Source organism: Lissotriton helveticus, chromosome 1_1 (assembly GCF_964261635.1).
Source record: "Lissotriton helveticus chromosome 1_1, aLisHel1.1, whole genome shotgun sequence".
NCBI classification, from domain to species: domain Eukaryota; kingdom Metazoa; phylum Chordata; class Amphibia; order Caudata; family Salamandridae; genus Lissotriton; species Lissotriton helveticus.
In genome coordinates, this window is record NC_136057.1 from 1,769,215,261 (window position 1) to 1,769,238,110 (window position 22,850).

Consider the following 22,850-nt stretch of genomic DNA (forward strand, 5'->3'; position numbering starts at 1 on the left):
GATTGTAAATGTTGGCGATAGGGATATTTCTGTAGCAAGTACCCGGAATAACCTTCCATTGGTTCTTTGTGCTATTCTTCATCACTGGGGTTTTCACAAGAAACTAAAGATCATGGGCCTTATTTACAAGAAAGTGATTGGAGAGCCACAAGCCATTTGGCTGTGCTGTGCTGCGTCACTTTCAGAGCTCAGGGATGGTCATGTTTACAACAATATGACGTATCCCTACGCTCTCCCCCGCGCTGGTGCACAATTATCTGCCATGCACCACTACAGGCACCCTTGCACCATGTTTTTATAAACCAATCACAAGAGGTGTTTTTCTCTTACTAGCACGCTGCAGAATGCAGCACGCATAGAAAGAGGAGAAAACGAGGAGAAATAAAAGTATTTCCCTTCGTTACTCCTCCTTACACACACCCCCCACCTCCTCCCCCCACCCCGGGAGGTATAGGATTGTGGCGCATTCCCAGGGTTACAAAAGGTTGTAAATCTGGGAATGCGGCCGAATCCATGGGTGTTGAGTTGGAACACCCATGGCAACCCCCTTTCACGCAAAGTGCTGCGTGAAAAGGGGCATATTTACAAGGCCATGAAAGCCACACAGGGTGGCTTTACGAGGCCTTGTAAATATGGAGCACCACAATGCGCCGATGGTGCGTCAAAAAAAGTGCTGCACCGCCGGCGTAAGGGGCTTGTAAAGAAGTTTTTCATTAATTGGTTATGCCAGCTTCTATTGTTGTTATTGCTTTTACCTATTCTACATGCTACAGGAGTTGTGTTGTTTTAACTATAGCGTCTAGAAAGTATGGTGAATATTGTACTCTCTATAAATATTGTCTACTAATTATTAATGAAAACTATTGTTTGATTGGAGCTCAAATTAGAAAATGTACATTCAATTAGGCAATTGTTTTGTAGACGATACTTAGGATACAATAGTTTTGTCAGAAAATACTGTGACCAGGATGTTATGGTACTAGAGCTACAGAGCAATTGACTACTATAGTGGTCTTTAGCACATGAAGGCGGAAGGTAGGTGTTGAACAATTCTTTGCAAAAATGTAATACAATCGTGATCAGTCAGAGTGATATGTTGTTAACCAGTGATTTGTTTCATTTTTAACAATTTGCAAAATGGTGCAATTTAACCTATGCTTAACTAATGCATCAGTTTATTTGATTTCATGTTGATAATTTGAAGTAAACAATACTTCAACCTTAAACTTGACTATTCGACTGTGGTCAATTGCTTGATTGTTCTGTGGATATATCCTAGTTTTGGAATGAGAAGTCGCGTGGCCTGTTGATTGGTGGAGGGATGGTGGCTGGTGGTTTAATACATTGGTACTCATCAGTACACTACAGTTTAAACCTCGATAGTCTGTATTGACTTCTTTGCATCAGATTTAACAATCTTTCGGTCTCCCTCCTTTTACTGTTTACTGTTAAAATTAAAAAGAAACCGAGCTTAGTTTTTTGTTTGTCTAATGTTCAGCCGTTTTGGCAGGACATCAAGTGACATTCATGTTTTAACAGCTGGGCCAGACCCCTTTCAGAATTTGAAACCCCTGTCAGCTGCAGAACAGACACAGAGCAGAATTCTTGGTAAAACTTGATTGTGATGTCCTCCACCATGTCTGATTAAGTTGTTGTAACATTTGTTTATGCTGTTTCTGCCAAGAACCACGTGACTCCTTTTCAAACCCCGCAGTGGCTTCTTCTCTCATTTCCCTGCTTCTCTTTCTCAAAAGTAGAAGAATTTCAACGCATGATACTAGTATGCTCTTCCCTAAGCCCTACGCTCTTCAATGTGTACATGAGGCCGCTGGCTGGGATTGTTCGTCCGCATGGTGTTAATATCATCTCCTATGCGGACGACACCCAGCTGGTGGTCTCCCTTGCACAGAAGAGCGGTCTTCAGACTCCACCTGACCTGGCGGCCTGCCTGAAGGACGTAAAAAGGTGGATGTCAAGCTCATGTTTGAAACTCAATGATGACAAAACGGAGCTTATGCTCCTTGGCCCAGCAGCTCCTTCCACTCTGGAGTTAATCTGGCCTTCAAGCATGGGCTCCCCCCCCCCTCCCCAAAGATAATATCAAAAGTCTGGGAGTATGGCTTGACAAGTCGCTGAGCCTAAACACTCAAGCCACCAAAGTGTCAGCCACTTGCATTGGCCTTCTCAGGGTAATCAAAAAAATCCTTCCCCTCCTTCCATTCGAGGCCAGACAAATTGTCATACAGGGCCTGATCCAATCACGGCTGGATTTCAACAATGCCCTTTACCTTGGAGCCCCGGACTATACTCTACAAAAACTTCAGCGCACTCAAAACTGTGCTGCCCGGGCGCTCCTGGGAATCCCTCGGAGGACCTCAATAAAATCCGGCCTCAAAACTTTGCACTGGCTGCCTGTCAGGGATAGAGTAAAGTTTAAGGCTCTTTGCATCGCCCACCAGACTTTCTGGAGAATGGGCCCAGAAATCAACTCTTCCCTGATTTCCCCATACCAACCCAATAAAACTCTACGCTCCTCAACTGCTACTCTTGCCACAATCCCTCGAATACTTAGATCCAGAGCAGGAGGACGCTCATTCTCATACAACATTGCCAAACTGTGGAATACTCTCCCGCTGCAGATGCGAAACAACACAAACCTCACCAGCTTCAGGAAACAGCTCAAAACCCTCCTGTTTAACAACTAACAGCCTTAGTGGCCAGGTTTGTTAGGTTTAGCTCCAGCGCCTGGACGCCTCAGGGCAACTGCAGCGCTATATAAACCCAATTTTCATTTCATTTCATTTCATTTCATTTCATTTCATGTCTTGGCACTCTAGAGAATGTAAAATTCATCATCGTGCAAACTCTGGGATATAATCGTCGTGCTCACAACCGCACTATTCAACAGGATGAACCATGCACCATCGTACAATTACACAGGCCAACCATGCGGTTAATTGTGTGTTACAGCACCAGGCAGAGCTTGCTAACACCCCCCACGCACACACTCTCTCTCTCTCTCTTTTTGTACAACCCTCTGGTCTCACCTGACAAATACCAAAAATATTCACCTATAGCTCCTTGACGCTGACACACACACCCTACACAGGCACAAACCCATTCACACTACTGACAGCACATCTTCACACACCGAATCAGACTTTGGTCTGCAATAGAAACCTTTCAATCACACTGTCACTCCCATCCTCCTGGCAAAGAGCTGCAATGTCACAACAAAGGTAGATAGGTCACAGGGCCCTACACATGCCAATGACATTGAAACAATTTGAATCAGCAATGTAACTGGGTGCCACCTTACTCAGTGTCATCATAGGACATTGGCAGACCCCGGAAAGACATATTTTGGGGCCCAATTATGAAATAAATTAGATTGTTGTTTCCCATTCCTGCTAATTCAAGCCCGAATGCTGCCAAACATTAATAGTGTACATGTTAAAGTTTAACAGTGTCACAAAAAAAAGGTTGAACAAGGTCTTGCTCAGGGCACTGGTTAGAGGTAGCTAGGGAGGGAAAGAGACTTAGATAGAGAAATAAAAAACAAGGGTCAAATGGAGGGAAAGTACACTTTCCCAGTGGTCTTCTTGAAAGGTGGGGGCCCTGGACAATTGTTCTCTTTGCCCATGCCTTAAAACGTCTGTGATGCTATTAAGTAATCAGTTGAAACCCAACAGCTATTAAAGTATTAAAGCGTACCAAATTAAAATGTTTAAAACATACTAATTAGGATATTTTGAGTGTGCTAAAAATGATATATATTCTAGATAGTTTAGGAACAAAAAGGATTTGGCTCTGACCTGAATTTGTTAAAAGCTAGTGCCCGTTAATATACGCCCTGATCAAGGCCAGCGCCAGAAATGATAGGACCAGTTAGTGTGGACGCCACATTACAGTGACAGGTTATAATAATCCACTTTTAATGAATGGGGAGTGCATCAGCAGGCAAATTTCTAGCTGGACTAGAGGGCTGATATCCCTTGCACTTTTCATGCCTCAGAGTGACACGGCCTCAGAATGGAACCACATATGCAATGTAATATAATGTAATGTGGATTTGTAGATTGCTGATTGTCACCCATGAAGGCGCTGACTAGATGAGAGTAGGCATGTGGTGAGGCTGGGCCTGAATAGAGGCAGTCTCAATGGTCCTACAAGAAGACTAATTGTAAAAGCCAGGTCTTCAGCTTCTTGCGGAATTTAAAAAGTAAGGAGGAAGCCCTGATGTGTTGAGGGAGGTCGTTCTAGGATTTGGAAGCTTGATAGGAAAATAATCACCCTCCCGTTCTGCTTCTGTGGATGCGAGGTCTGTGTGTGAGTGAGACTGATGCTGAGTGAAATGGCTGGTGGGTTGGTGGAAGTGAAGCCGGTGATTGCAGTATGCAGGTCTCATGTTGGGCAGTTACTTGAATGCATATGTGAACTGGCAGCACTTTTGGATGGGGAGCCAGTGGAGCTCTCTGGGGAGTGGTGTGGTGTGGGATCAGCATGGGAGGTCGAGGACATGTCTGGCGACAGAGTTTTGGATGGTTTAAAGTCTGCAAAGAAGATGGGTTGGGATGCCAGCATAGAGTGCATTGCTGTAGTTCAATCTGCTTGTGATTAGGGCTGTGTGATGGCACGTCTAGTGTCCAGTGGGAACCACTTGATTTTACGTAGCATGTGGAGGATGTGGAGCCATGCGGAGGTGACGGTGTTGACCTGGGACTTCATGGTGAGGTTGGTGTCCAGGATGAGGGCTAGGTTCCAAGCGTGGTTGGCCGGGTGGGTGTGGGTCCGAGTTTGACAAGCTACCAGGTTGAATCCCAAGGTGAGCTCTTATTCCCGAAATGTAGTACTTCGCTTTTGTCAGTGTTGACTGTTTGAAGTTTGTCTTTGTGGTGCTGGTGTTGCCTGAGAGAGAAAAAATGGACTGGGTGTCGTCAGCTTAGGAGCTGATGTTGATTCCGGCAGGATCTAATTATGTTAGCTAGAGGAGCCATGTACATGTTGAAGTGTGTGGGGCTGAGTGATAATCCCAGTGGGACTCCGTATATGAGGTCCTTAGGTTCTGATGTGAAGAGCGTGAGCCTGACTCGATGTGTTCTTCTGGAGAGGAAGGAAGCTATTCATTTGAGTGTTATCTGGGAAAGTGGCTGTTTTGAGGGAGGTGTTGTAGATGGAGGCGAGTGCAGTGCTGATCGTGGCTCTTCCCAGGTTTTAGATAGTGGTGGCAGGGGTCTAAGGGCACCCCTAAGTGGACTGTGTTTATTATTGCTGTAGTGTCCTTGATGGATAGAGGGTGCAATGCTGTCAGTTGATAGTCCTTGGTTGATGAGGTTAGCAGACTGGGAAGGTTGATGAGTGGTGGCTGGGGTTTGAAGTTGCAGTAGATCTTGGTAATTTTTTCATGGAAGTAGTCAGGGAGGTTGTTGCAGTGTTCTTGTGTAGGGGTGATGGTGTTGTCTGCAGCTGTTGGGTTTGTGAATTCCTTGATGATGGTGAAAGTTCCTTGCAGTTGTTGGAGCTAAATTCAATTCTCAGGGTCAGGGCCTCTTTCACTTGATGTTGATAGTATCTAAGCGTGACCTTGTAGGTATTTCCTGTGGTGGTTCCGTGGGTGCCTTTTCATTTATTTGCAATCGCCCTTGGACACAGGAGCCCCCGAGCAAGACGCCGAGTGGACTGTAGTCAACACAGAATAGTACTTTGAAGAGGGCACGTACCCGTGCTAGACCGGGATTGTTCCGAACATTTGTTTCTGCTCCCATCATGATATTTCACGTCTGAACAATTGGACTAGAACGTTATCTTATTATTCGATCTACTCAGCGCACAGTATTGTATCTACCACTTTCTAGTTGGTTTACTCACTGACTATACGACCGTCGCTTGACTAACCCCTCCTTGGTTACCCCGCCAGGTTGGAATTATCACCGGAGGAAGGCCCAATGAGGTGTTAAGATCCAGCCACAGAGCCCTGAAGAGTTATGGAACACTGTCTTTCCACTACGAAACACGTGTCGGCTGGCTGTTTGTACAAAATAGATCATCTATCTAACTAATAAACAGACAAGATCAAGTACAACGACCTCACCGCCTGGACTATACTATTTGTTTCTGATGAGGATTGTGATCATTGAATCTTTCAATATATATGTGTGCGCGGGTTCTTTTCCTATTTTCTAATTGTGTAGTGTTCACTATACAGATTAAGGGGTTTGAGGGTATCCCTTTCCTGCTGCACCGTCTGATTAAGTGCTATTACTGTGACTTGACGTTAATACGGCTAGAGCGCCTTTCTTTCTTCATGGATACTAAAACCCGTCCCTGACTACATAATCGCCCTTGGACACTCTGAGGTTAGCGTGGTTCCAGCTAGCTTGTTTGTTGGATCTTTCAGGTTTGATGTTTTTCAGGGACACCAGGGTAGTGGCACAGGTGGTGATCCAGTTGTTACATTTGCTTGTGTTTTTGATGAGCACATTGGTGGGGTCTGGGTAGTGTAATTGGAGAGCATTGAGGCTTTCCTTTTCTGTAACTTTCTTCAGAAGTGGCTTAGGGTGCTGCTAGACTCCATAGGGGTAGTCGGTGGCCCTGTTATGTGGAAGTGGACAATGGAGTGGTCCATCCATGTAGGTGGAGTGATGTGCTTGACTTTAACCTTGTCGCTGGAGGAGAAGATGGGGTCCAGGGTGTGTTCAGCTATGTGGGTAAGGCCTTACACGAGCTGGACGAAGACGAGGTTCTGTAGACTTTCGAGCAAGTCCATGGAGTTGGCGTTTGTAGGGTTGACAAAATGAAAGTTGAGATTGCCTAGATGTATGAAGTCTTTGGTGCCTTAACGAGGGGTGCGGTGAGGTCTGTGAGGAGATTGCTGAAGTGGGTATGAAGTCCTGGGGGCCTGTATGTGAAGGTGCCTTTGATAATGGTTTAACTGTCTGTCTGAAGCTTAAAATGCATCTATTTCATAACAGTGGCTTCTGAGTCAGTATAAGAGGTACAATTGATGGTGTCTCTGTGGATAATGGCGAGTTCTCCTGATTTATGGGGTCAGTCCTGATGCTTGAATTTGTTTCCAATAGGGGCGGCTACGGCGATGTCCGGCGCCGACGTGAGGTTGAGCTAGGTTTTAGTGTGTAAGAGGAGGTCTGGTGCATTGAAGTTGATGAGGTCCCAAATCTCGGTGTAGTGCTTGCAGAGTGAGCGTGTGTTGAGGATCATGCATGTGAGTGAGGGTTGTTGTACGGAGTGGGTGTATGGTGCTGTGTGAGAGTCTGTCTTGAGTTCTGACTTGCTGAAAGGTGTGGTGTGCGTGTGGGCAGTGGGAGCTGGGAGTTAGTGTGAGGAGGCATGTGAAGTGGAATGCAAGCAGGCCAAGGGGCCACCATGGACTGAGGTGTGACCCGGCAGCAGCGTTTGTGGGGGCATCCAGGGTTGAGCAGCAGGAGTTCATCAGCGGTGTAGCTGTGGTAGGCATAGTCCAGGTGCAGACAGGCTTGCCTTTGGTGAGCTGGCGGCATGGCAGCACTGCAGCCTCCATTAAATAGGGCCTCAGAGAGTGTGAGGAGCACAGAGGGGTGGTGGGCGGACTCAGCAATAACGAGAAGGTCCGGCGGGGAGAGGGAGAAAGTCCGGCAGGGAGAGCTGGTAAGTCCGGAGGGAACAGCAAGGTGGGAAAACGTGATCAGCAGAGCAAGTCAGGGGGCAAAAACTGACAGAAGAGACCAAGAGGCAAAATGGGGCAGTAAGAGGAGCAAAAGAAACAAAAAGAGGCAGTTGAGAACTAAGGATGCAAAAAGGAGCAGATAAACTGAGACAGGGGGCAAATAGAACAGATGGCACAAACAAAGAAAGAGTAGTTGCCAATTCAGGGGCACAAAGAGCAGCTAACCAGGAAAATGGCAGGAGACAGACACCAACATGAGTCAAAAGGGCAAGGCGAGGTCAAGGTCACACTGAAGCAGAAGAGAGATATCTGGGTACCTACTAAATTGGGTCGTGCTGCATCCTCCATTAAGTAGGGCCTGGAGATCATAAAGTCCACTGGAGATGCTCCAGTTATATTACTGTGGAATGCATGCTGCCAGTGGATGATGTGGGTGTGTGCTGTCCAAGCAATTGATCCACCCATACCCACCTCTCCATGCCCTCTGCCCCCAACCTGCAGTTAATTATAGATAGCAAAGTGTTTTGGGCAAATGGACGGTGAAAAATAAGGTAAGGCCGTGGTTGACCATGTGCAAGCCATGGATGACCATGCTTTACGTGCCTAAACACAAGGTATCGGTCTTCAGATGGCCCTTTTCCTTTATCAGCCCTCATTCCATAGTTCTTGTATTTAATTGTTGTATGTTTTACACTAAACAGCCATAGAGCAGGTTCATCCAGTGACACAAAAGACCCCAGACCCTTTGTTTATAGACCACTGAATTACAGTGATTTGTAATCTACCACCATACTAAGGGGCAAATTTACAAGCCCCTTGCGCCACCCGTACATCACTTTTCCCATTTTAAAAATGACGCAAATGTGGTGCAAGAGGCTTGTAAATAAGCCCCTAAGTATGAAACGGTTTGCTGCTTTGAAGCCAGGTAGAATTGGACATGCTTTCCCTTGCAGAGTGGGACTCTTTGCTGCAGAGGATCCTCAATTGCCCTATAGCGATGAGTACTAAGCTCTAATTCTCCATGACCAGACCATGCAAACAAAGCAACCTGAAGTGAGAACCAGGCCCTAGTTTTAGAAGGAGAAAACCATCCCAATTTTTAATACAATAAAATTCTGTTATCTTCTGCATTCATCAGTGCATACCACACACTTGGCCCCCATGGCCTGATTTCAAGCCACCTCTCACACTACATGTGTCAGTGGGGGGGATAGAACTTCTGCTTTTAGTTCCGGTTCTTACTTTCTCTACAGATTCTGAGACCCACCAGGTTATGCTAGGCGAGGCACATGTAAAATATGATGTACATCTTGAGTGCTTGCTCATGGAATCATTTGGAATAGTTCCTTATTCCCCTAGAAAGAGAGGCTGCCAGAAAATGGTCCCATACATGCTAAATAGGACAGATAGGACATTCGCTACTTTTTGGTGGAAGATCGCATCGGCCAAACTCTAAATAAGGCCTGCTGTGTTTAGTAGGTTTGAGAGCCGAATGTGACCATGGGCAAGGTAAAACTAGAGTGTGAGTTTGTTGCAGGGATGCGCTACTAAAATTAAGAAGTAGCATCCACTTTTCATTGACTTCTGAAGCAAGTGAAGATCAAAGCTTTTAAATAACTATGGCACAAATTCTGCTATAGGAAATAGCAAAGTATTTCTAAGGAATTATGTAGGAGCAACTCCTCACCCTACTGCCTCAACAGGACACCGTACTAGCCAGCCTCCATCCAACACTGGACATTTTTATAGAACAAAGTCCTGCTAAGTTCCTAGAGAGAATTTATACCCTTTGTTGTGAGCACGGCATGCCCACCACATGTGTTTCGAGCAGGTCGCCTGAACAATGTGGATGGTTTCGTGCTTTCCAATCGACAACATCTTTGAACCAGAGTTTACTTGGTCACGTCGCTCTATGTTCTCAGACCTCCACTTTTTAAACTCACATTCATTTAATTAAACTTTATTAGGGGAAAAAGCAATGCCGAACCGGGAGCCAAAAGCAACCCTGACAGATTTTGTAATACCAGACCCATATTGCAGCCTGCAAGGAAGGATAGCGAACGTATCTTGCAGCCTGCAAGCAAGCTTTGCGAACAGTTATTGCAGTACACAAGTAAGATTAGTGAAAAAATTGATCTTCTGATTGGATCTTAGGTAATGGCATAACTCTGCAAGCAAATCTTGGAAAAACTGAGCTAAACACTTCATGTTTAGCTCAGTGTCTGCACCTGTGTCCAGGCGAATATCATTATTTAATTACTCTCGAGCAGCCAAATACGCCCATGTTATATATATATATATATATATATATATTTTTTTTTTTTTGCAGAGTTTTATATAGCGCAAACTTGACCCGAATCGGGTATCAGAGCGCTTTACATAACACCAGTTGCATTACATGAGGACACATTCATTTTTGTTAGGCACAGGGAGATTGCGTGATTTGCCCAGAATCACAGGATGTTCAGCGTCATTGCCGAGACTCGAACCCAGTACCCCAGATTCAAGGTCGACCGCCCTAGCCGTTAGGCCAAATCCTCTCCTACTCCCCCTTAGTTAACACAATGTAATTTTCCCGAGACACTGAGATGTTGAGAGTTGCGTTAAGTTACTTTGGCGATGGTTATCTCACGTTTTTGAGAATATGCCCCTTAGTTGTTTCACATACACCATTATCTACTCACAGAATAAAAATTGTTTTATAAGTCGGTTATCATATTGATCAAAGTTGCTATTTTTACTTTGGTCCAGGACGGTCACCCCATCCCTTATCCTTCTATGCATCAACATTCGCCTTGAAATGTCATGTCTTCCCTGTGCCACTACTTGATCCAGCTGTATCAGAGTCCATATGATGGGAAGAAAGGGGGATGACTGTTTGTTTTATCAGGTGGCCCTTATATGCTAGTTTTTTATATTTGTCTCAATGCTAAGTCAATGTTCATGAATCTCTAGTTTATTGCATGTGCACACGATATCCCCATTCTAACATAAAATGTCCTTCTTTTACTTCGCTATCCACCAGCTTCAGCTTCAGAGATAGGAGTGTGTGATGTGCTTAATCAATGGCACTGCAGTTAATAATAATAAGGAGGTGAAATCACAAAAGTTTGTGGGTTTTAGTGTTTTGCGGATGTGGGACACCCATCAAAAATAGGTCCCATCCTCCCTATTTAGATTGTATACCCATGTACACATTCTAAATCAATCAGATGGGACATCCTCCAAACTCTAAGCAACCCCCTTTGTTCTACAACCTTCTCTATGGCAAATAAAATGAGGATAAGCCAATTAACCGTTAGTTGCTAATATATTTCTCTTTGTTTTTCTTATCTTCAAGTTGTCACCTTGTAAAACCAATTAAAAGATTGGGCACGATTATGATAGTGGACGAACCTCAGTCCGTCCACCATTGTTTCGTTTTTGGGACTGCCGTCTACAAGGCGGCAGTCCCACAAGGCTAATTAGGAGGATACGACTGCCACCATGGCGGTCGCATTGCCCATGTTTTGTATTGCGGCAGGTGCTGGGCTCGGCAGCACCCACCGCAGTACAAAACAAACAGTCCACACATATCACTGTACTACGTGGCAGGCACCATTCAATGCCTGCCACATGGTGCGGGGATATGAAGGGGGGCACGTATGGTGCCCCCTAGGTCCCATGTCTGTGGGACAGGGGGTAAGGGGGCCCACCATGGGCCTCCATGTCCCTTTCCGCCAGCCTTTTCATGGTGGGTTCATCGCCATGAAAGGGCCGGCAGGAAGGAACATCGTAATGCCTATGACGGTGCCTGGTCGGCAACTCTACCATTGCATTACTCAGCCTCCGATGGACCGACGGGCTCCTTGAGCCCATCGGACATGTGGCGGTCAGTCTTTCCGACCGCCATCCAAATGAGGAGCCATTGTAATCAGGCCTTTAGTAGGTTCAAAATTATTACTGGAGGGATCGTTTACAATTTTGTTTGGAAATTACAAGTATGTAGAAGAGGACGACTAAGAAAGACCAGCGACAAAGATAAGCAGAGGAGAAATAAATACAATGAGCCACTTTTAGTTTATAACAATAGTAAAAAGCACAGTCTTGAGAACAACTATCTAGTATTTTTACTAGTTCTATAGCCCTGCCTCAGGTTTCTCAGGCTAGCAGTTGTCGGCAGAACCTATTATCTTATTCAACTTTGGCTGGAAATTCGACTCCTTCTATCTGCTAATTGTGGGGACCTAGAATACATTCGTAATCACCTGTTTGGGATAGTTGCACTTCTTTCGTCACTTACCAGTTGATTTTTTGGTTGGAAGAGCCGACATCACCACAGGCAGCGTAGCCGGTGTATCAGTGGTCATGGACTGTATGGTGGAGGGGAGCGCCTTTCGGACTAGCTGCTTCCTGTCTTGAGACGCCACTGATGTCTGGTCTCTCTGGATCTCATTGATGGAGACAAAATGGTTCCTGCTTTTGCTGCCATTGCTCGTCACAAGGCTGTTGGGGACCACATTGACTAGGGGTGGTGGCTGAACCAGGTTCTTTAAAAAAAAAAAAAAAAGAGCAAGGCTGATTTGTATCGGAAGGTGTTAATACAGATTATACACAGAAAAATCCTTAAATAACACAAACATTGGCATAATTTTGATGCCAATGCTGAAGTGAGAATTGGTGTGTTCTGTACAGTATTGTTTTTAGATATTAACCCAATTTACTTATTTACCTCATGTAACCTGGCTCTTGAATTGTGACATAAGCAGGTTTGTGTCATTGGAAACTACCATTTTGTTTTGAAAACATTGTTCAGATTTTTTTGGCTTCCTTTAGCCGTCTTTAATGGGCTCTTGATTATAAGAATGATTCTATGACCGTTAGGGAGTTTCAGATTTTTTACCATATTTTTATTTGGGAATTGAGAACTTCATACTTCTAGTAACTGTTTCTAGACTCAGATTTTCGAATTGTTTTGGATTTTTCTACAGGCTTTGATTCTGGAAAGTTAAATTCCAATCGCCCACTTATCTACTAATGAGATATTGTCGCTTTTTCCACAAATAGATCTAGTTTATGGCCAAGTATTAGGACACTTACTGAAACCTTGCACCCTCAAGATTTAATGTAAATATCTTGGACCAAGATTACTGTGTGGGTGGAGAGAGGTTTAGGTGTGGCCATGGTGACTTTGGACTTCAGAAAAGATATCTCAAGTTCAACCATGTTGTAAACTGACAAAGCTATTAAGTGTAGGATCAGGAGACCTGAGTTGTAATCCCTGCTTTCCCACTTTCCACAATTTATAATATTAAGAACATAGCTTACCTTCTCTCGTCTCTGTTCCCTCAGCCGCCAAATTTGGTAATGCTTACAATATGGGTTCAATGTCACATTTAAGCATAACCACTATCAGGAGTTTCCAACTTTTTCTGTAATAAGAGCTACTTAAGTTCAATGAAAATCCCACTGAGCTACTAATATTATTAGTGTTGTAATAGTGAGCACATCAGACATTAGTGTCCATCCTATGCAAGAGGGTTAACAGTGATCACCTCGGCACATCAGACAGGGTTCCCAGCAATAATGTTGCAAAGGCTTTGACAATGTGGAATGCCGCTATGTGGGTAATACATAATAGCCAAAGCTGCAATGTCTCTGGTACCAATGTAATTAATTATATCAGCAGTAAGTCCCTTCAACGCTGTATAATGTTTTTTCTCTCTATTATCCGCTTTAAAATTATTTTGCCAATTCAACCATTTTGCTTCAAACATCACCTTATGAGTTCTGAAAACGTACACACATTTTCGTCTCCAATAATAAACACTTTTCAATGTTGTACATATATTTTCAACCATTCAAAAGCTTTCATTTATTAGGCTGGGGTGCACACAGGAGAGCTACTTATATGTACCTGGAGAGCTACCAATAGCTCAATAGCTACTAGCTGAAGAAGCCTGCGCTAGTTAAATTATTGGACATTAACTTGAGCTCTGAAAATAAATACCCAGTTGTAATACCCCATGGTCTCTGGAAAAACTACAAAAACAAATCACCTGCAAAGATTCCTGATAATGAGAAATATTTCAATTTTCTTACAATAAATGTGAAATAATATTAATTTTTTCGTTTTAAATAATGAGAATTATTTTACATTTTTTGGATAAAAATCTAAATATTTTCTCAACATCAGAAAGATTTACTGGGTTTTTTGTTGTTGAAGTTTTTCCAGAGACAATTGTATGATAAAATTGGCTGTTTATTTATTTGCAGAGCTCAGGTAAATGGCCAATGAATTATCTAGTGCTTATGCTTACATGCAAATTTGAAACCATCACGGGTAGGGGGCCCTGATTGGTTGCCGACAATTCTTTATAAGTCAAATCAATTATGGTGGGCATAAGATCTAAGCCCTTTTTTTAGGTCTTAGCCAGACAGCGGTTGCACGGTCTCTTCGAGACATGTTGTATATACTTTGTGGACTTCAGCCCGCCCGTAAGCTTTCCATTTGCTGGCTCCATCATGGCACTGCTATTCTTTCGCCACATTTGCCCAAGGCATGAATTTATAGTGCCTCTTGCTGTGTTTAGCCCTCCCCATTAGCTGGTCACCATTTTACCATCTGATTTACAAACTACTTTTTTCTTTCCTGAAAAGCAATTAACATAATCAGTCTTGTTTTCACTCCCTTGGAGCTCCTATGTAAACAGGCCAGTAAATCTTGTTCTTATCTCGTCTCTTTTTTGACGTGCATTCAAAGATTGAGGGCAAATGTTAGACACTGTTTGCCTGTCTTCAGTGCGTGTTCAGCTCTCTCCAGGCTCACAAACGCGCAGGGTAAACCTTTAATGAATCAGCCATGTTAAACGTTACGCTTTTTGTTCTTTTTGTACTTTTGGCCATTCACTCTCCAAGAGCACATGGTGTGTTGTTTTATTTTTGGGTTTTTTGCATTTTTATATAACACAAACTTGACCCGAAAGTATTGCAACGCTATGACATGATTTGTTTCTTCGTTTACTTCTTGTTCTGTACTTTTTTTCACAGTCCTCCTCTAACTCATATGATGAATGTTTGCAATGCCATAGGTATTGAAGCACTTCTTACATACTGCAGCATTACTGCACTGTAAATAACAAAGCTGTTAGTACACTGCACTGTTTCACACAATTTCACATCTCCTATATTGATCTTCTTGTAACTTACTCAGGTACAAATGTGGTCAAAACACCAATCTTCTCTTCACCCAAATTGCTCTCAGGCCCAAGCCCCACACCAACACATAAAAACAAAAATCCGTTAGTACCTACCTAAAAATGTCTTGCTAAAATGGTCATTCCACAAAGAGCTACCCCCTTCCCTCTCATTCAAAAGTTAGCTGGTGTCTTCCAATCTGACAGTGAGGCGCCAGCTCTCAGCAAGTACACAATGAGAACATTACTGTACAACAAGTCTACTAGGTGAGGAACAGGATGGGTACCGCAGGGGTTAACCAGTCTGCTGGTTTTCACAGGAATAATGGCCTTGCTGCACTTCCCTTAACCTCTCCTCATGCAGGGGCAACATGCAGAGGCATGGCAGCGGGGATAAGACAGGGAGATAGATTGTGGCATATGCAGCCTAGGCACAGGAGCAACATGAGCTCAGAAGCAGCACCTCTCCTACACTGCTAAAATGTGGTCCTCCTTTCACCCTCCTCGTCACTATGGCCCCCAAAGCTCATCGGAATGTGCTCAGCATCTCATTTGTAACTACTCTTCTCCTGGCTTGAGAGATAAGTAATTTAAAGTATTTTAAAGAATATGCTCTGTTTTTATGGTGGAGTCTGCGCTAGCGCATGCATCTCGCATGCGAGACACTTTTGTAACTAAAAATGGCTTGGACACCATTTCTTACCACTTGTTGGCTTGCATGGCACTCTTCTTTACAGCATTGTTATTCGTCAAAGCTGACCTATCATAATTTCCATTCCTCTCTGTGGAGCAGGGACCAAGCACTAATTGATTCAACTTAATCAGTGCCAGTCCTCTGTTCCAGGTCGACCTGAATATGTTAGGAATCCTAGCCAATAAATTTGATGTGAACTATGAATAAAGACCTTTTCATATCAAAGCTCCCTGAAACAATTGAATTTTGCCATAAGATGGGGAGTGGATGTAGCCTTACGGCTAGAGCGGTCGACTTTGAAGCTGAGAAAACACGTTTAAGGCTCGGCAACAACGCTCAACATCTATGATTCTGAGCAAATCACTTAATCTCACCGTGCCCAACAAAAAAAATGAATGTGTCCGTCTGTAACACAACTGGTGCTTATGTAAGCGCTCTGATACTTGATATCTTCGGGTCAAGTTCGCGCTATATAAAACTCTAAAAATAAAAAAATAAATAGCTGTGGTGCATACCAGTTGCAAATATGTGTCAACAATCTGGTCCTAATGGTCAGTACTCCGAGAGGCCTGAAATGGAAATTGGGAATTTTGCATGCTTGTTGTGAGAGGAATTTGCTTATCATTAATGTTTTTTTTTTTTGTCCTCAACTCCACCATGGTTGTAATCTGCCAAACCTCTGAACAGGTAAGAAAGGCATATAGTGGTGCTGACATGCTGACTCAGTCAAAGACTGGTAAGGGTAGAAACGGTACGTGGCGCTGCCATGACCCCACAGCTATGTCGTTCACACTGCCGATCCTGACACCTTGTTACTTGATAGACAGATACTAACCATAAGCCAATTACCACCATTGCTTATATCCACCAATACATCAAAAGAAAAAGGCGAAGTTGTTTAGCAGGGAGAGTATATCATGGCTTCGTAATCATCGAACCTGGGGGAAAAAAAAAACCAGCACGACTAGTGAGACCAATCAAGTAGATGCCAAAAAGCTCTTTTGTCTGGTTTCCCAGCCCTGGCGAAATCTAATTTTGATATTTGTAACATAGAAGTACACCAGTCATGTAAAGAAGGAAGAGAAGCCTCTTTCCATCGCCTGCAGATTTCTCTACGGGCCACCAAGATAGAGTAAAACAAGAGGTTTTTGGCAGTACTTCGCTTCTGATCTATTACACCGAAGATTACTAGCCGAAGATCAATGACCACTGTAAAACCAAAGGAGGATGTGAGTTTGTTGCTAATTAGATCCCAAAAAGACGTCAGGTGTGGGCAGTCATAGAACATGTGTACATCAGAGGCCGCCACTAGACCACAGCGGGCACATGCCACCGGGTCCCCTGTTGAAAATTTAGACAACCTCTGAGGGGAGTAGTAAGCCCTATGAAGGGTAAAAAGGTGGTTCCTGCGGAGCCAGGCTGCTTTGACTAGGTCCCACAAGACATTAGAAGCGAATAAAGAGAATATATCTTGCATGCCTAAGCAGGATAGTCTGCTGTTTACTACTAAATTCTCATGAATGTTTGTATTTGAACAATGGACCTAAGGATTGACGTAATCAAGGGTGTCAACACTATAAAGGTGAGTGCGCTGGAGAATGTTCTCCACAAGAGAGTTAAGATATGCTCTGCAGTCAGTGACAGACAGTATGTGATTTGATAAGGTTTTGTAGCCATATCCTTTGAGTACATTGGAGCAGGGGTCTTGTTTCCTTTGTAGTCTCAGGTCTGCAACAAATGACTGAGGTGCGACATTCTACAGCTTCGGATTGGTATCAGCTGTAGTTGGAGAATTTTTGATTATTAAAAGAGAGTTTTGGAAAGCAATGGATTCTGTTTTTGTAATTTAAAAATGAAGTACTAAATTACTCACTTACTGCCAGATTAAACTCTATATTTGATTGAAAAGAGAAAGACACTGCGTCCATTATTTATGGAGTATGGTATAAGACAATAGAGTGAAGCACATGTCACTTTATTTACTGTGAAGCTATTTGATAGTATTATCGCAACTGTCAGATATATGTTGCTTATTCAAAAGAGGGAGTTTCAAAAGAACAAAGGGTTTTTAGAAATATGTGGTGACAATTGTACATTATTTAATGAAATGCTGTTTTGTCTCAGACGTTTCCAGAATGGATTATGACAATGGGATATAGGGTACTTTGATGATAGATTTTAAATGAGATATATTCAATGAATTTGAGTGATGTAGATAATGGTTGTATTTTTTTCTCATTTGTCAATAGAGTTGTATGTGTATATTACTATAAGATGAGTGTCTTCGAAATAATATTTTCTACTACTTTCTAGTGCTTATCATTTAAAAAACGAATAATAATTTTATGAAAACCTGTGCTCAATGTATTGTTTTTTAATGGGGGATTTTTTTTAAAGCTCTGCGTACTACCATCCAGAAGCCTCAAAGAGTGGATATAGGTAAAAACCTGGGACTTCAGAGAAATTGATGACTGGTGGTGTGAGTTCTCATACAATATTACATGATGTAATACTAAGGCCCTGATTAGGAGGTAGATTTAGACCCAGTCGTAAACACCTGTTTATGCATGGGGCAGAATCACGAGTTGCTTGGCATTTAATGCATACAATAATTATCGGCTGCCTTAAATGCCTCCACTGCAGGTGCATTTCGGCAGGTCAACCAAATTTATTGCGGGAATATCATACAGTATTTATCATACAATGCGGCTTTTGGTGCGTTAAATTCCAAAATCCAAACGTTATTCTCCAAGAACTTGAAAAAGGTGTTTTTTATCACACCGATAAATAACGTGCCCCATGGTATCATTATTTATCAGGTCATATATAACAACTTAACTCATAAGCAGCGCCTAAATTCTGGGGCCACACATAAGAAAAATACATTCTCAGAAGTAGTTCGGCAACAAATACATACTAGAATGCTCCCTACTCAGCTGCCAGAACTGGATACAGTCCACCAGCTTTGGCCTCCAGAGCTGCGAACTATACAACATCTTCACTCTTCAGAACTGGACTGGAAGTGATCGATTCTCTGCAGTTTCAATCTATTTCTTGATATTTCTTTGTTTGTGATAAAAGAGTGTATGTGCGATATTGTTTTGAGATCTGTTTTGTATAATAACGCTTGCCATTTGTTTCACTCTCAACATAGTCTGGGCAGTTTTTTTTTTATTTAAGAAACAATTGGCTAATGGAGTCATAAAAGCAACAAAATCACCACTCCATTGCAGTGTGTAACTTCAGTTTGGCTGCATCAACATGGACATGACAAATAGAAATGTGATTTAAATTTAATCTATTGATTTGTGATATGAATGTTTCTAATTGATTTATTATTGAATTTAATTTATTGATATGTGATTTTAGAGGTCACATATTGATTTGTGAGTTTGGTGTCTCTTATTGATTTGTCAATCAAATTTCCTCGCTGACTAATATCGGTTGGATGGATGTTAAAAAATATTTATGATTCATAAATCATCCATAAATTTCTGATTTAAATGTTATTTGTTCTTCGGCTTTCACAGCCCAAAAAAATATGTGATGCTTTCTTTTATTGCAAAGATTTTCATTGTTTGGTAAGTCCCTTATCAATTTGGGATGTAGATATTGTTCATGAATTATGTTTCAGTAAGTGGGGTTTTTATGTGGATGATACACACCAAAATGCTATTTGGTGATCTACAATTCACTTGTGATTGATATGTTATCATTGATTTGAATGATGGTAATCCTTTCATTATATTTTGATTTGTAAGGTATGCAATGATTCTGGTGTCAATCGATTATGTTTTAATAAACGTAACAATCGCAAATTTTGCAGGGTTTATTCTGCATATCTGCAAAAACCAAAGTGAAAATCAATCCAGAAGGGTTCCACAAAATATTATTGGGCATATTCTCAAGGAGTTATCTCCGAGTCAGCAGCACTTTGTCGCAGCCAAAGTTGCGATAAAATTATCACCCCATTCACAAGCTAGTGCTAACAGCCCATAGCACCAGTTTACCTGCGATAGCAGGCGCAAAAAATATCGCCACAGATTACCCCCGCAACTATCGCTAATGAGATGCAGAGTCGGGGGTCCCGTGCCAAAAGCTGTGATAACCCCACTCCGTAACATTCTCAACGACCAGCCAGATCGGCGATATGACCACAAAACATGCCATAAGGTGGGTTAGCAGCAGGAAATTAACACCTCCTCGGACCTGGTGTAAAGTCGGTCCACAGCCTGCACCACAAAAGGGAGCCCAGGCCAGAGCCACACCTGAAGGGCAACAGATGCCATGGAGCCACTGATCATGCAGGCTGGACACCCAAGAGGGCCACAACACCCACCACCACCACGAGGACCACACCCCATCCCCCGGTCACCTCGCCTCCTTGGACCTACACTGAGGCAGCGCAGGCAAAGACAGCGACCACCTGAAAACGCACCAACCTCACACACCCAACATCAGAGAATGAGATTACTCACCACAGGCTCAAAGGGACAACCAACATCCCACCGTAGACAAAGCTGCTGGTCGTGCTGCACCTATTGGCCTCTGGTACCTACCAACCAAAAAGTGCCAGAGTCAAAGTTCCTCAAACCTTTCCTGGATGTCATCATCAGCTTGGCACCCAGTACCTATACTTCCCCCATACTCTGTAGGAACAGCTGGAGACCAAGCAAGGCATCTACGCCATAGCTGGCTTCCCGCACGTTGTGGGTGCAATTGACTGCAACCCATCTTTCTCTCCCTCTTCTCCTTGGCCTTCCCCGACCCCGTTGTTCCATGCTGGTGGTTAGTGGGGCTTGTGGGGTTCGCGTTGGCCTCTGCGCTCGGCCAGGATGCATCCATGTTGCTACGCACTTTGGATTGTTTCTGGTGTGCTGTTTTTGTAGCTTTTATATTGCATTTTCTTGCCAGGCGCCTGGGATTGGCAGACCTGCCGCTGGTTTTTGCTGCTTTTTGTATCACGATTAGCCTCATTGCAACTTTTTTTGCTTTTGAGTTTCGCATTTTTGCGGCGTGGCGTTGGTTTTATCGCGGTGATTTGACGCGTTATCTGGAGCCTATCGCATGGTACCGCAGTGTTGTGAATACTTAGTTAACAAGGCGTAATTTTCCCGCGATAGACGTCGATGTTGAGAGTTGCATTAAGTTACTTTTGCGATGGTTATCACACGTTCTTGAGAATATGCCCCTTAGTTGTTTCACATACATCATTAACTACTCTTTTTTTTTTTTTTTTTTTTATTGAGATGGTTCCGGGTATCGACAAACAAGAAACTTCATTAATACATTACTACATTAATACAGTAATGAACAGGGTAAAATCAGGATAAAATCAGACATTGAAAATACAATATACATCTTATAAATATAGTCGTAGGAAAGATAAAATCATTTTTGAGAAATAGCACATACTGGGATGCTCTCAGCGCCTCCCAAAGTCTGTAAGCTCTTGTTCATCTAATTTCTCTCCAATTCCTGAGAGGAGCCCATATATTCTTACCAAATTCTTTCGACCTCTTTCCTTTAAAATCATACAAACATTCCTCTATATTGTGGGTCCCGAGAAGCCTAGATAACCACATCTGAAATGTGGGAGCTACAGAATCTTTCCAGCCGGCCGAGATTAAAATCCTAAAAACAGCCATACACAGAAAAATAAATGCTTCGGCTTCGTGCTCTAATTTCAGATTTTCATCTCTACCAATCAGAACCGTAGTAGGGGATAGAGTGATCTGATGCTCTAGCAGCCCCGTTAAAAACCTTTCAATTTCTTTAAGGACCGGAGTAAGATTCTGACAATTATAAAACAAGTGGGGTAAATCTGCAGGGCCTTGGTTACACCTGGGGCACCTATCGTTTTCTCTCTTACCCCACTTAAATAGCTTGGCAGGCGTATAATATAAATTAAAAATAGTCTTATAATGCTGTGCCTTTAAATTTGAAGCTCTTAATATTTTTTTATTTAGTGCTAAAGCAAAGTCTAAATCTATATCCGGATCACCAATTCTTACTGCCCAATCAGATTCAATTTGTCCGATGTCATCCCCCAAACCCTGCAAGAGATAACTATACCCAATTTTAATCTTCTTACCACCGTTCCTTAGATAGTTCACAAATGCGTTAGGCTCCTGTATTGAAAACCTGGGTCTAATTGACTTAACTGTTTGCTCCAGTTGTCTATATAAGAACCATTGGCTAGCAGGTATACCATACTTTTGCTGGAGTATGTCAAATCCTAATAGTTCATCCTCAATCATAACATCCCCCAGACAGCTAATACCCAGCTCATTCCATAACCTACTATTACTATTCTGTCCAAGATGAGCAAACGGATTTGACCGCCACAAATCCAGTATACTGTTAATCTTTGGGATCTTCAGAAACCTCATTATTGACTTCCAGGTGCCCCAAGCACTAAGGATCACCCTGCTTTTAGTCCTTTTAAAATACCTACGATTTATTTCTCGTGTTAGGAGCCCCACTGCTTTCCCCCCTACTAACAGTTCATATATTGTAGGGGTTCTGTCCATATCTATTGACCCAGCGATATTGACATGTTTGAACAAAACATTCATTTGCATCATTAAACAGACCCAGTGATACAGCCTCAAGTTTGGTGCAGGCAGTCCCCCTCCCTCCAACGGAGCTGATAGTCGAGCTAAAGATCGACGTATTTTCCCATATTGCCACACAAATTGGGAGAAGACTGCTTCCATTTTCTTCAACAGACCTTCTTCTACTAGCAGAGGTATGGCACGAAATAAATACAATAATCTCGGAAACATTGACATCTTTAACACGTTTACCCTACCTATCAAGGATAATTGTAAAACATCTATTCTTCTCAATTCTTTATCTATTGCAGTGATCAAGGGAACATAATTTTCTTGTATAATTTTCTCCACGTTTGCATTGATTCTCACCCCAAGATAAACTGCAGACTCCACATACCTCTGGTCGATTTTATGGATGTTATTAGTGCTAATTATTATAGTTTTCTCTTCATTCAGCTTATAACCAGAGTGGGTTCCAAATGCATTGGCAAGTTGGCTCAGTTCTACTATGGCCGTCTGCGGGTTAGTGGTGACAATTGCCAAATCATCCGCGTAGGCCAATAGTTTGGTGGTATGGCCATTTAGTAAAACAGGGGATATTTTTTCTGAGGCTAAAATTTCCCTGATCAAGGGATCTATATAAAGTGAGAAAAGCAAAGGGGAACAGGGGCATCCCTGGTGGGTTCCTCTTCTAATTACCACCTCCTCGGACTGTAGGCCCATAGTTACAATTCTGGCTACCGGATCTGAGTACATAGCCT

The 22,850-nt window shown here is 42.8% G+C and overlaps 1 protein-coding gene across 1 annotated transcript in view; it reads right to left on the minus strand.

Annotated features, from left to right (window-relative positions):
- Positions 1–22,850, minus strand: part of ANGPTL6 (angiopoietin like 6) — a 206,589-nt gene that overhangs the window by 137,814 nt on the left and 45,925 nt on the right. Inside the window, exon 3 of the mRNA XM_078640069.1 lies at positions 11,946–12,192. Within this exon, the coding sequence (XP_078496195.1) occupies positions 11,946–12,192 (247 nt within the window). The remainder of the gene's footprint in view (positions 1–11,945; positions 12,193–22,850) is intronic.